This window comes from Myotis davidii, unplaced genomic scaffold, assembly GCF_000327345.1.
Source record: "Myotis davidii unplaced genomic scaffold, ASM32734v1 scaffold394, whole genome shotgun sequence".
Lineage (NCBI taxonomy): Eukaryota > Metazoa > Chordata > Mammalia > Chiroptera > Vespertilionidae > Myotis > Myotis davidii.
In genome coordinates, this window is record NW_006287548.1 from 656,120 (window position 1) to 670,735 (window position 14,616).

The 14,616-nt window shown below is 43.6% G+C and overlaps 1 protein-coding gene across 2 annotated transcripts; it reads left to right on the plus strand.

Annotated features, from left to right (window-relative positions):
• The first annotated feature begins 3,633 nt into the window (after window positions 1–3,633).
• CTLA4 (cytotoxic T-lymphocyte associated protein 4) lies at window positions 3,634–10,197 on the plus strand. Of its 2 annotated transcripts, XM_006759408.2 has the most exons (4): window positions 3,634–3,928; window positions 6,831–7,178; window positions 7,631–7,740; window positions 9,082–10,197. In XM_006759408.2, the coding sequence occupies exons 1-4, from the start codon at window positions 3,820–3,822 to the stop codon at window positions 9,184–9,186; spliced, it is 672 nt and encodes a 223-aa protein (XP_006759471.1). In that variant the 5' UTR covers window positions 3,634–3,819; the 3' UTR covers window positions 9,187–10,197. The 2 variants fall into 2 exon arrangements, with proteins under 2 accessions (XP_006759471.1, XP_006759472.1); XM_006759409.2 differs by lacking the exon at window positions 7,631–7,740.
• Window positions 10,198–14,616: the final 4,419 nt, after the last annotated feature.

Below are 14,616 nucleotides of genomic sequence, written 5' to 3' on the forward strand. Positions count from 1 at the left end.
CCGTCCCCTACCTTCCCTCCAAGGCCCTACAGTCCAATCCATGTCTCTCCATCTCTGGATCAGTCCTTGTTCATCAGTTTATGCTGTTCATTATATTCCACAAATGAGTGAGATCATGTGATATTTATCTTTCTCGCCTGGCTTATTTCACTTAGCATAATGCCCTCCAGTTCCATCCATGCTGTTGCAAAAGGCAAGAGTTCCTTTTTTTTTTTTCCCGCAGCATAGTATTCCATTGTGTATATGTACCACAGTTTTCTAATCCACTCATCTGCTGATGGGCACTTAGGCTGTTTCCAAATCTTAGCTATGGTGAACTGTGCTGCTATGAACATAGGGGTGCATATATCCTTTCTGATTGGCGTTTCTGGTTTCTTGGGATATATTCCTAGAATCAAAGTCCAATTCTGGTGGTCAGTTTTCCTGCAGAAAGATCCCAACGTGGATGTGTCCAGTTGTTTTTCATGATTAGATCTAGTTTAAACAGTGCTGGCATTAACACTGCAGAGGTGCGGTGTCCTCTTCGGTGCTTTGTGTCTGGAGGCACATCCTGTCAGAATGTCCCCTCATGGGTGATCTTTGCTTTGATTGCTAGGTTAAGGCAGTAGCTGCTATATTTTTTAAAAATATATTTTTATTGATTTCAGTGAAGAAAAGAGAGGGAGAGAGAGAGACAAAAACATTGATGACAGGAGAGAATCATTGATTAGCTGCCTCCTGCATGCCCAGTAGCTGCTAGATCTATCCTTAATTTTTTTCCCCCTTTGTCATTATCAAATAGTCTATGGGATAAGATATGTGAATATACATTTTTTCACCAACATTCTTTCACCCAGTGGTTTTCACAACCATTGGATTTTCTTGCTGTGGCAGATATCCTATATAATAAAAGGTCAGCACAACCAGAATGACCAATCAACCAATTGCTATGAGGTGCATTGACCATCTCTCGTTTCCTCCCCCTAGCCCACAGGCTCCGATTGCTGGATGGTCAATGGGGAACCACGGGGTAACCAGGGTGGGTGACGGTAGGGTGGGACTGGGGACTGGCAAGCAGGTGGAAGATGGCAATGATTGCAGGCTAGGTCTAGGGACCCTACCCGTGCACAATTTCATGCACTGGGCCTCTAGTAGCTTCATAAAAGTATAATTGGGGGACATTGTAAGACTTCTTTGAAAGTTCCTATTACAACCCTTATCTCTCATTATGTTAAATGTTTTCATCCATTTGTCTCTTCATTTAACAAACGTTTATAGAGTGCCTTGGCCTTCTGAAGTTTTCATCAGTTGCTTCATTGTTGCCTACACTAGTTAGTGCCTCTGGATTGGATCTTTATCCTGTGTTCCAGATCCATATTGGCAATTGCTTTTATATCTCTCCATCTGATCATCTATGGATACCTTAAACTCACATGCTCAAATTGTACTCATCATATTCAATATATTCTTCTTATGTTTTCTATTCCAGTAAATTGCACCTCTGTTTCCTCAGTGACTGAAATAAAAAGGACTCCCATTTATTGAGTGGCCAGCTGCCAAAGTAGATCTTTTATGCATGTTACAGGCATTATCTCATTGAATCCTTGCAATGACCTTGAGAAGTAGGCACCACTTTCTGGAGGACATTGGGCTCTCAGCCCCAGATCAACAGCTAGCAAGTCTTTGTGCTGGGATTCAAATTTACTTCTCTTTGACTTTAAAGTCTTTGCTTCAGTGGGGGATTGGCTAAGTCTCTTTAACGCTCAGGGCCTTGGTTTATAAATTGAGAAAAACAATAATCCCTACCTTGTAGTATTGTTTTGGGATTTGAATGAGATTAAACTTGACAAACAGTAGAACAGTTCTTGGCAGCACCACATTACCTCCTAAGCCATAAGTCTTGTGTCATCCTAAACTTCTCCATCCACTCACTGCTTGTGGATTCATCTCCTTAGGGACCTTTCACAACCACAATCATTGCCTTAGTTTAGACCAGGAGTTGGTAAACCATGGCCCATGGGCCAAACCCAGCCTCTACCTGTTTTAGTAAATTATGTGTTTGTTTTGTAAGTTGAGGTATAATTCACATTGCAAGTAATGTTTTATTGGAACACAACGGTATGCATTCATTTGCATATTTTCTGTGGCTGCCTTCACCCTACACAAGCAGAGTTAAGTAATGGGAACAGCAATCGTAGGGCCTGCAAAGCCTAATGTATTTACTGTCTGGCTTTTTACAGGAAAAGTTTGCCAATTCCTGGGGTATTGCAATAGTCTCCTCTCTCTGGGTTTCCTGGTTATATCTTATACCTCCCTGAACCCATCCTCCCCATTCCTCTTCCTGTGTGAGGGGGAATTTCTCAAAAATGTGAATTCAGTCATGCCAATTTGCTCCTTAAGGTGCCTTGGCTCTCACTCCTAAGAACATCAGCTTCCGTCTGTGGCTGATCCCTGCACTGGCCTTGTCCTCTGGCCTTACTGAATGCTTTATGCTCTTTCCAGGCTTGGCACATGCTCTTCTTTTTGTCTGAACACCCACCCTTGCCTTTGTCCTCAGTAATAAGCTCAGGCTTTACTTTCCCCAAGAAGCCTTTTCTGGCTTCCACAGGCCAAACCAATGGCTCCTCTACAGCTTGTGCAATACCTCAAATCCAGCATTGATCCACTCTCTCCAGAAAAAAAAGGCAGCGATGAGGCATGTTGGAGGCAAGCAGAGGAAGGAGACATGTGAGGGAATGCTGGGAGACAGGGTAAAAAAGGAGGCATTCGATGCTGCATACTCTAGAGCCCCCTCTGCTGTGCGGAGGTGTGTGCACAGTGGGGAACGTGAAGGGCTTGGGCAGGCAACACCGCATTCCACGTTGTCACTGTCTGTTTGCCTGCCAGCCTTCTATGAGTCTCTTAAAGCACTGACTCTGTTTTTATCTTGTCATTATTCAATCCTCGGTGTCCACACTTTCTGGAATAGCATGGATGTTCAATAACTATTTCTTTCATCATTGACATATGTGACAACGCCCCAGTTTTAAGGAAAGGTCCTCAGGGCTCAGTATTTATTCTCTTAGAAGATGAACATGTGTCCTGTCTAATAAATTGGAGAACTTGGACTTTTTCTGGACCTTCTCCAACTCTGGTTCCTCTTTGTTGGATGAAGGCTTTCCAGGGCACCTGAGTTCTTTCCTAATCTGTAAAACCAGAGGCAGAGCGGTTTATTTTGTATTTTTGGTGATTTTGGTATTTTCTCTCAAAGGAATGCTAAATGGAGCTTGGAGAAATGGAAACTCCTAGCTGTAAAGCCAGGGATGGTACCTCTCAGGTAGGATGCAGAGCTTTTCTGGATGATGTCTCCAGACTAACTCTGCCCTTAGCTTAAGGGCGGGCAGCATGGCAGTTTCGGGGTATCACTGAAATGTGCTGAATGCTAACAGATGCCTAGACAATTGGATACCATCGGGATCCAGGGGAACTCCTGCACTCCAGGAAATTTTCCAAGTCTCCACTGAGTTATCCTCAAAGCGAAGAAGAAGCTTCAGTTTCAAAGTGAGTGCGTTTTTCCATCCACCGATTGGCTTGTTTTGTTCAGTTTTACTTTGAGTGTTTGAGGTTATGTTTCGACGTAACAGCTAAACCCACGGCTTCCTTTCTCGTAAAACCAAAACAAAAAGCCTTCTTTTATTCAGATGCCCTCCACTTGTACTGAATGGGGAAGGCTTCTACCTCAATACGAGCCCGCTATATAAACTCCGTGATTCTGTGTGGGTTCAAACACATTTCAAAGCTTCGGGATCTTGAAAGGTTTCGCTCAGCTTCCTGAAGCCCGAGCTCCGCTCCCGCAGCGCCATGGCCGGCTTCGGGTTCCAGAGGCGCGGGGCTCCCGGCGACCTGCCTGGCAGGACCTGGCCCTGCACCGCGCTCTTTTCTCTGCTTTTCATCCCTGTCTTCTCCAAAGGTGAGTGAACACGAAGGTGGAGGAGGTGTTTCTCCCACCCGGGTTTCATTTCTCTCAGCAGTCACGGGCAGTGATTTCTAGCAAAGCCAGAAGCCACAGGTACCACGGAGCCTCCCGGCTGGGGCAGCTCTGTGTCCTCCACGCTGGGGAGGGCACCGCGGGCAGCAGCTCAGACGCACAGGTGCAGCCGGTGGGTCGCAGAGCCAGGCACCGAGGAGAGGGTGAAGAAGTACCTCTGAGTTGGGTTTTCAGGCACTTCGGTAAGGCTGCAGGCAAATACTGTCAAGTTAATGAAGCGATTTAAGAGAGAAAAGATATCCGCAGTCCTGAACACATCTGAGCTTGGAATCAGGACAAGCTCAGGATTTTTCTTAAAACACACACACACACACACACACACACACCACTAATTGGAGAAAATCATGGAAAGTTTCTTCCCTGCCCGACTCAAGGTCTTAAGGTCCTCAAATTCAATTTTATAAACCCATTAGCCAGCTTGTTTAAAATTTAAGCCTTAACTTTTATTCAGGATTTTAAGGTCCTCTGAATCAACTCTGTAAACTATTTAGCTAATTTAAGAATGAAAGCAGCTTGAAATTGTAAAACAGAGAAAGGAAGCAAGCCATCAGTCCTGCATAAAACACTTAAGAACTACCTGAGCTACCTGTGGAATTCTGAAGCAGACGCTCCAGTTTTCAGATGAAATAAAGCTCATTAGAGGCGGAAACCAGGTTTGTTACCTGGTGTAGAATGATGAGCATTCCCACTGAATTTCCATCTTATCTCTCGCTAGACCTTCTTGCGAAGAAACCATGAGTTTGTATACAGTGTAGTCAAAGATGTTTAACGATTTAATTTTTACTGAATTAGAAATACTCAGATGCCTTTTATTATTTCACATTAAAGATTAAATACCCTTAGAAATATTCAAATTTCCCTTTTAGGGCATTTATCTCAAACTGTAACTGGAATCTTCCCATGGTGGACACTGGGAAATTGAATGTGACCAGACTTAGTAGTGATCATTGGGAGATTGCCTGGGGTGGTCTTCTTTAGGCTAGAGTCAACTCAATAATGATTATTGAGTGTCCATTTGGGCAGGATGTAATGGCTGCTCTCAGGCATAAGCTGGAGGAGGTGTTATTAGTGCACAAAAAAAAGTTTAATGCAGGGCAGAACTTAATTTCTGTAATCAAGTTACAGCCCTGCAGAGGGTGTTCAGAGGGCATCTCTGACAGAAGAAGATGAGGGCTGAGGAAGGAGACTATTGTCTAATCAAGGCTGCTGGATTAACTATGGCAATGGCTGCTGCTATATTGCTGTCTCTTCTGAGGACGGATGTTGTCCAGTACAAGTTCCTGGGGAAAAAGACTAGCACCTTCAATATAGAGTAATGTATACACAGGAAGAGGTATCCTGGAATCTCAGACTGAAATGATAGGTTGGGATTAGATCATGAAGGTTATTTACATTATTTGTTTTTGCAGTGTTATGCAAGCATCAAAAAGTTCGGACAGAACACTGGCCAGTGCGGCTCAGTTAGTTGGGAATTGTTCCATGTATGCACTGACGGGTTGCTGGTTCAATTCCCAGTCAGAGCACATGCCTGGGTTGAGAGATCCCAGTAAGAGGTGTGCAGGAGGCAGCTGATCGATGTTTTGCTCTCTCTTCCTCTCTCTCTTTCAAAAAAAACCCACAAAACAACCAATAAAAAATCTTTTAAAAAGAGGTGAACAGAATGAGTGACATGATGGTTCAATCCAAGTTTTGGATGTCACTTGTATGATTGTCTGGAGGGCTGGCCTCTCTTATCCTGTAGAAACCAGAGAGAAAAAGAGCAAAGCACCCTGTAAGGATGCTCAAGTGAGGAGAGAGGGAGGCGGAAGATGTGGTGGCAGTGGCAGGGAAAGCCCACAGAAGTTAATAGCAGGGATGCCTCAGCCTGAAGAGGAAACGACCTGGTGCCCTCTTGCTCTGTGGCTTTCTTCATCTAGCAGCATCCCTCATTCTATGATAATAATGTCAGGGAAGGGGGTGGCCGATACAGTGAGCCAACGTGCAGCTACTCATGGGTAATAGAAGTATAGGGTCAGGAAAATGTAGGCAAAAGTTTTAAAGATATAAGGCAATATTCTCTACCGCAGCCTCCAAAATTTTCTCTAGTACTCTGAACTATATTTCCTCTACCTGCATTATAATCTTAGAATACCAGAGTTGGAAGGCACTCTGATACTATCTAACCATTCCCCTTTTCCTACATGTGAGGGAAAGTGAAGTCCATAGGGGAGGCATAACAAATCATATATTTCATGGAAGAGTCAGGTCTTCTGTTTGTCACATCCATGTTCTTTCTGGCACAACCAACTGCCTTAAAAAACTATTTCCCAATAAGGAACACCCTTTAAAAATACATATTTTTATTGATTTCAGAGAGGAAGGGAAAGGGAGAGAGAGATAAAAACATCGATGATGAGAGGGAATCATTGACTGGCTGCCTCTTACATGCCCCACACTGGGGATCGAGCTTGCAACCCAGGCATGTGCCCTTGACCGAATGGGACCTTCAGTCCCCGGGCCAACATAGGTACCCTGTCAGTCCTCAGTCCTCTATGCACTGAGCCAAATCAGCCAGGGCCAATTAGAAACATCTTTGTGGAGAGTAGCTGGAAGATAGCTGAGAGAGGGAAAGGTGGCGGGGAGTGGTGGCGGGGTGGGGGTGGAGATGGGGGAGAGTTGGAAAAGGGAAGGGATAGCGGGTGGTGATGGGCTGGTTTAAGGAGAAGAGAATAACTGAAAGCTAATGGGAGGGTGCCTATCAAAGATAAATCTTCTCTGGCTTTTACCTGGGCCTGGTGGTGGGTGAACATGGGTTCACAGAGTTCCTTTGGGTTTTCCATGTTAGGGATGCACGTGACCCAGCCTGCAGTGGTGCTGGCCAGCAGCCGGGGTGTAGCCAGCTTTGTGTGTGAGTATGGATCTTCTGGCAAAGCTGACGAGGTCCGGGTGACAGTGCTGCGGAAGGTGGGCAGCGAGATGACTGAAGTCTGCGCCACAACGTACATGGTGGAGAAGGAGTTGACCTTCCTAGATGATTCCACCTGCCTTGGCTCTTCCAGTGGAAACAAAGTGAACCTCACCATCCAAGGGCTGACGGCCATGGACACGGGCCTCTACATCTGCAAGGTGGAGCTCATGTACCCACCTCCCTACTATGTGGGCATGGGCAATGGAACCCAGATTTATGTCATTGGTGAGCAAAGCCATATCACTGCCCTAACGCCTTTTGTACTTCTGTCTTCTTCGCATGAAAATAGATTCACTCCTTAATGTCAGCTGGTTCATGTATAGGATTGTAAAAATTCGCTTTAAGACTTCTCTGGCATACTACCTGGTAGCCTTTTTGATAGTATGGGTAGCAACCCAAACAACATTCTGACTATAAAATAAAATGGGCTGGAGAAGGTCTACTTTCCATTGGCATGTTGGGACACTCACTCTGAAATGATAACTATCATTCAGGTTTCCCTTATGCCTTTGATATGCCACTCCTGGGGCAGTAGCCCCGAGTAGTTGGATTTAATCTATGGGTAGCAATATTATGAAGGTCTAGAAGCTCCAATGTCTTCAGTTTTTGTCAATGGAAGTAAGGCCCTAATGTTTAAAGAGTGGCTCAGGGAGGCTCTGCTTTGTTTTCTGTTGCAGATCCAGAACCATGCCCGGATTCCGACTTCCTCCTCTGGATCCTTGCAGCAGTTAGTTCGGGGTTATTTTTTTACAGTTTCCTCATCACAGCTGTTTCTTTGAGCAAAATGGTGAGTGTGATGCTGACAACGCACCAATTTGGATGGGGATACCTTTAGTGATAGCAACTGACCAGATGACGCTTTTCGTTTTCTTGAGATGAAGCAATAGGTGAGGAAGGCGAAGGACAGTGGTAAAGAGCACGCTAGAACCCGAGGCATTGGCCTTTGAGGTTTCAGGATGACTAATATTTTAGATGAGTGCATTTGACATCGAATGTTTGTGTGCTTCTGAAGAAGGTTTCAGTTTGAGTAACCTTTTGAACAACATGGGGCAGTTGTTTTGCTCTTTATCTTCATGACAATGTGCTTTGGTGAATAACCCTGAAACACAAGATTAAGTTGAGCAAAATGCTGCTAGAGAAGGCCATCCATCTGGATGAATTTCACTCTCTCCCTTAATGTCCCTCTACCTCACCAGGAAGCCATCTCTCTGTGAACCCAACTGTGCCTTCTTGGTCCACACTGTAGCTGTCCACATAACACCTCTCTAGGGCGCTCTGTTTCCCAGTCAGCTTAACTGGGAAACTTTGGGAAGTCTTGACCTCCCTTCCAGCCCAGCAAAAGTGGACCCAATTTTTTTATTTACTACAATTTGTTGGTAGAAGAGAAGAAGGTATGGAATCTGGCCCCCAATCAGGATATCTTTCTGACAGTTATTTTCAGCCACCTCTGCCTAAGGCTGGCTTTGTCACAAACTTCTCCCTCTCTTTCCTCCCCACTCCCTCTCTCCCTGCCTCCACCATTCTCTTTCTCTCCCTGCCTTCCTCTCTCCCTGCTTCCCCTTCCTTCCCCTCCCCTTTCTCTCTCCTAAAATCCTCTCTCAATCTCTTCTGTTGCGGTAGTTTCTTCCTACCTCATTTGCTACAAATCACCTCACAGAACAGTATGCTGGGCCTGGAGCTTAATTTACTAGATGATAAAAACTGGGAACTGATGCGGACAGAAAGAAAGTAATAAAAAGTAGATGAGGATGAGAAATGAGAAATACAGCTCTCAAACAGAATCACTAAAGTTCATTATCTTATCAAACTCGTTCCCCCACAGACAACATCCAGTCACTTACCATACACATTTGGGGTGTTTTTTTCTGAAGCTTCCTCAAAATCTTTTTCTTCTATCTTTCAGTCAGGAAAAAGTAATTGCTATTTTGCATTCATAGCACAGAGTTATTTATCTAAACTGCATTTTAATGGCTCAATCAAGAAAATCTCCTGCGGCTTATAATTCTGTATGCTGTGAACATTCATTTTCCAACAGGGGAGGGACCCGATAGTTGCGGAGTCCTACTATGGTTAGAAGTGACTTCTGTATTCCTCAAGAATAACTACTGTTTCTTGTTGTGTTTGGCAGCTAAAGAAAAGAAGTCCTCTTACTACAGGGGTCTATGTGAAAATGCCCCCCACCGAGCCAGAATGTGAAAAGCAATTTCAGCCGTATTTTATTCCCATCAATTGAGAGACCATTATGAAGAAGGAAGACCATTTTCTGATTTCTAGGAGCTGAGGCAATTCCACCTTTTTGCTATCCAGTTATTATCATTGATTTGTGTACTTTGGGGGGGATTCATCCCTCTTTAATGTAAAGCTGGATGCAGAACCCAAATTAGGTATACTACAATTTAAAGCAAAGGAGCAGAAAAACAGAGCCAGGATGTTTCTGTCACATCAGATCCAATTTTAGTAAAAGCATCACTTGGGAGCAATATGCGGATGCAGCATTATGATGTAGAATCAAGGAAGTAAGTTAAGGGATGGTACAGTCCTGGGAAAGCAAAGGATTTACATGTGAGACGTTTCTAGCTGAAATGATGTTTTCAAGTTAAGTTTTTATGCTGTGGTATTTTTCTTAGCAAGTATATAATTAAATGAATAGTTTAAGAATGCTCACATGGCTATATTTGAGCCGGTGATTCTAAAGGTTGTATTGTACCAATATGTATTTTTTATATGATAGTAATGTGCATGGGGGCCACACGTGCTTTTGTGTACTTGCTGATAGTTTGAATATAAACACTATATGGCAGTGTCTTCCCACCGTGAGTTCAGGGGAAGCTTGGTGAAGGGGCTCAGGACACTAATACACCAGATAGAAAATAAGATCACCTTCTAACTAGCCTGGAAACTGGATACGGTCATAGCAGATTCTTGCGGACATGTTGGGCTGAATTGGTGTTGACATGTGCTTTGGGCTTTTATGCCAGCTCCTTTTAATGGTTTTCAAGGAAACCAGAGTTAACTTGATAGAACACCACTGTTGAGAAAATGGCCCATTCTGGGAGTCCTATGGGTGTGAGCTTCAAGGGAGCTCCAGTTATACACACGGTTAATGCCATGGACAGAACAAAGAAGCAGGTAGCAGAACGGGGTGCATTAAGGGTTCTGAAAACTAACACTGTTGGTGTTTTTTAACTCAATATTTTCCATGAAAATGCAACAACATGTATAATATTTTTAATTAAATAAAATTTGTGGTGGTCATTTTTCAGAGTTCTTATTTTCCTTGTAATTTGAGTATTGTGTTTGAATTTGCTTTTGATTGATTCATTCAGCAGTAGGTGGGGTCTCCAATATTAGAAATACTGGGAACAAAATGAAAAAAAATCCCAAAGGGCAAATGCTTCATGAGTTAGCTATCTACCAGCCAATTACCTGTAAGCCATTCTTTGAAGAATTCAGACACTGTGCTTTTGATTTCTTCACAACTATTTGAGATATTAAGTGGGCTACCACAGATATAGCAGTTCTTGATAAATCACACTGCACTCTCTTTAGCACAGGGTTTTCACCTCTTCTTTCTTACCCACAGCTTTCTTAACTCTACTGGGTCACCCATGACAGTTGTCATGGCAACTCCAGGCTTGTGAACCATGCCCCTTGCAGCCACTTTGATCTGCTTCCATGACAAACAGAACTTTTCCTTGAAGCTTCCCAATGAACTATTTCACACATGTGGGGAAAACATACCTGCGATACTATCAGCTCGCAGGCCTGGCCCACTGAGCCTTCTGTGATTCTTGGTTAACCAATTGTGGCCTCAGCCTGCTTGGTTTCCACACAAGGTTTCTCATGCTTGACCTCCACATCCTGTTTTTGTCTTGTGAAATGTTTCTCAGTGTGGCCAGGGACCACCAGTAACTGAATGAACTTGCTGAAAATGATGATTCAAGTGCTTAACTTCAGATGTACTGAATCAGAAACTTGGGCAATGGAGCCAGGAATTTGAGAATCACTGCTTAGGCATCTCTTTCCTCTCTCTCTCTCCAACAAGTGCTAACAAACATATGAGACAGCACATAGTGGGTATTCCATACATTCCATAAAGATTGTTAAATAAAAATGAATAGGTCTTTCAACATATGGTAATAGCAGTTACCTAGAATGAGCTCCTACTCTGTTGAGGTTAACTCTTGCTCTCTTGGCTTTTGGTTGGAAGCCATAAAGAAACACACAGTTTTGGAGCCCCCAATAGATAATATGATATCATTTCTATTCCTCCAAATGTCTTTAGAGAGATCATTCTTTTTCATAGTTGATGGCTAATCTAAATGACAGAGAGGGCCTCTCAGGTATCTTTCAGACACCATTAGATGATGGACTATTTATTTAAGCTTAGTATCTCCTGTACTATTACTTGAAATTCTACTATTAGCTATTCATTGAGTTAAGCATTATCCTCTTCATTCAGTCTCAAAAAAGTACTCTTTAGCTCAAAAATTTTCCCTATGGAAGAAGAAATGGGCAAGAAAGAGGATGTCCTGAGATTCCACTGAAAGAGGAGAAAGAAAATACGGGGTGAGGGCATCTGGTCACTACATGAAAGCCCCTTCTAATTCCTAGTTTGTTTAAAAGCATTAAAAAGATTAAAAGTCCTTTTCCTGCAATACTCAGAGATTCATTGTCCCCCCAAATCAGAGGACCAACTGTTTCATGGCATTCCAACCTTCATCACTATCTCCATGACTGTGATCAGGGTCCTGCAAAGACCCCAAAATTCTGCTCATCTACCTGGGGCTTGGTCTACGATGGAGGGGGAGTCTGGGTACTATAACCTTTCTCACTGGAACTGCTGGTCTCAGGTAGGAATGTGGATGACCAGGAAAGCAGGATAGAGTTACCTGGGTCAGCCCCAACTCCTATCAGTTCCCAGCATATACCTCTGCTCATCTTCCTTTATCTTCCAACATGGTACTCTCATTTCTGCTACTTCTTGTTTCTACATAGTTTACCCCCAAATATCTTTACCCCTCATTTTTACATCTACTCGGACTCATCTCAGATGCTGCCTCCTCCATCGTATTTGCTGGTATGTCAAGCCCACATGGATTTCTCCCCTTCTGTATTGCAACTATATTGGGTTTCATCTTTGATTTCAAATGTGCATGCCTTTTCTCCCTAGCTTCAGAGGAAATGTCTCCAAAATAGGAATCATTACAGCTTTAGGCACACAATAGATGCTCAAACAAATTTCCTGGAGACTTGGGGAGCTAGGATATCTGGGATTATGGGAAGGACAACTGTCTTTTTTTCCCTTTTTTTCAGAACATGGCTGTGTTTTCTTAGGTGGCTTCAATCTAATATCTTTTCCCTTTGACCAGCAGAACTAAGTGCATGTCAATCTATCTCGTGGCTTAAACATTTAAGACTCTGGAATGTGACCTCCAGCTGGCTGCCCTGCCCCCATGTTCTACTTTTATCTCAATCCAGAATCCAGTTTCTTCCAATCGTGTGTGTGTGTGTGTGTGTGTGTGTGTGTGTGTGAAGGCAAAAATGCTCATTTTTACTCTCTCTGTCTCTTTTGAACTGTGGGGTTATTACTAAAACTGGCTATATTTTTATATCAAGTCTGAACCTTCTTCCATCTCCACAGTTGACACACACTTAATTTACTTGGAATTGAACTTGCAAAATGTTGCTGTCACTGTGCTGTTAATTGCAGCAAAGCCATTTAAGAAGTTGGAGAATTTACAAATTTAAGTTATTCTTTTGGGAGGTCTCAAAGCAAAGCAGAAAATATGACTTTCCATGGAAAGTTATTTTTATTGCTTCACTTCTTTTTGGCACCTGGTTAGAGCCATGACTTGGGTGTCTTAAAGGCTTTGTTTTATTTTATATAAAAGAGATTTATTCAGATGCCTCAACCTGGGAGAATGGTGGACACCCATCACAAAGACCATCCTCCTACTCCCCCCTGCCTTTCCTGCTCACCTGTGGTTCTTATAAGGATAGAAAGGGGACTGCTGTTTTTCCTATTCAATTATCTTATTAACTTTTGTCATACTAGGGCCTTGTCCATTCATCTTTGTAGCTTTTGGCACACTTGGTATAAGAACCTTTCCTTGCAACATCTTGGCCAATTGGGGAGACTCCCAGGGCTCCCTGATTGTCCATGGTAGGACCTGCCATCAGGAAGTCTGGAGATGCCACAGCCCTTCAACCCACTTCCCGCATTAGACATGCTACCTGCACATCAGAGGGAGCCAGTTGGAGTTTTGGAGGCACCCTGAATCCTGGCCCACCCCTCCGAAGTACAAACTTGCAAAATGTTTGTATAGGGCTAATGGTTCCTGCAAAGGGCGGAAGCTATTAATCTTCTAAATTTTTTTCTTAGAAGAATTCAACCTGCTCTGATCTATATGGCAAGAAGTCTGACACTCAGCTTTTTCTTGGAAATGGTTCCTTTCACGGGTGCACTCTATTATAGGTGCTCTTTCATTTACTGTGCACAGTAATTGCCTGGAGCACTTGGGAGACATGCAGACTGAGGTGCTCCAGGCGCAGAGCTTTTCATTTGTAAAATTGGAGGCAGGGCCTGGAGATTTTCATTCTCCAATGAGTCTTTGGGTCATATTTTCAGAAGCCCTGGTCTAACTCAGGAGCCTACCGTCATAGATGATTAGGACTAGAGAGGGAAGCTTGGAAATTATTTTGGAAGAAAATGAGGCTCAGAGACATTAGGAAACTTGTCCAAGGTCACAGAGGGAGGCAGGACTGGAGCCAGGCTGAGAGGCCAGGTCTGCTGATTTTCACATCCGGGCTCTGCAGTGGGTGACACTCTGAACTGTCTGCCCAGGAGATGTTCTTTTCAGGCTGCTTTCCCTCTCACCTCCATCCCAGCTGCTGTGTGAAGCCTTGGTGAGACCAGTGCCATTGTTTCTGGCCTGATGTTGGCTCTATCTTTTCTATCTCCCCCTTAACCTTACAGGGCTCTAGCAAGAGACTCCAGGTGACGTAGCCTGTCCTCAGCCATCCTACTGAAGAACACTGCAGAGAAAACCACAAAACCAACACTGGCCAACGGCCTGTCAGTGATGCTTGCAGTACACTGAGAAGGGATTGAAATTCTGCTGGAAGTCATGCCGCAACCCAGGGAAAGGACACATGCTCTTTTTATCACAGGCAGTCAGGTTACCATAGCAACCAATGCTGTTTTCAAAACACATTAGTCGCACAAAGTGATTTAGTCTATTTGAACAACAACAACAAAACAGGGAGCTTCTCTCTGGGAAGAAATTTAGGAAACACTTTTCAAGAGGTGATTTGAAATTTTAGACAGCAATGTAAGCAATTTCTCAGGTACAGCAGCCCTTTTCTTAGGATGTTTCCTTTTTCTTCTTGCTTCACTTTGACAACATGTTGCTCCGTCCTGCAGTCGTCTTAGTAGTAACTCGCTTTCCTCACTTTGTTGAAAATGAAGCGTGCTTTCCTCTTTGTAGTTGACTTGCAACTCAGATATAGTCTCTAGTCTCCTGGGAACATTTCTCTTGCCCCTGGCACATCAAAGTATCTATAACTATGAGTAGACTTTAAGGACAGAAAGCTTGGATCTGTGAATAAAGATGAGCATTCTCTAGTATTCCTTTCCTACGTAAGAAGCCACCATGCTGGA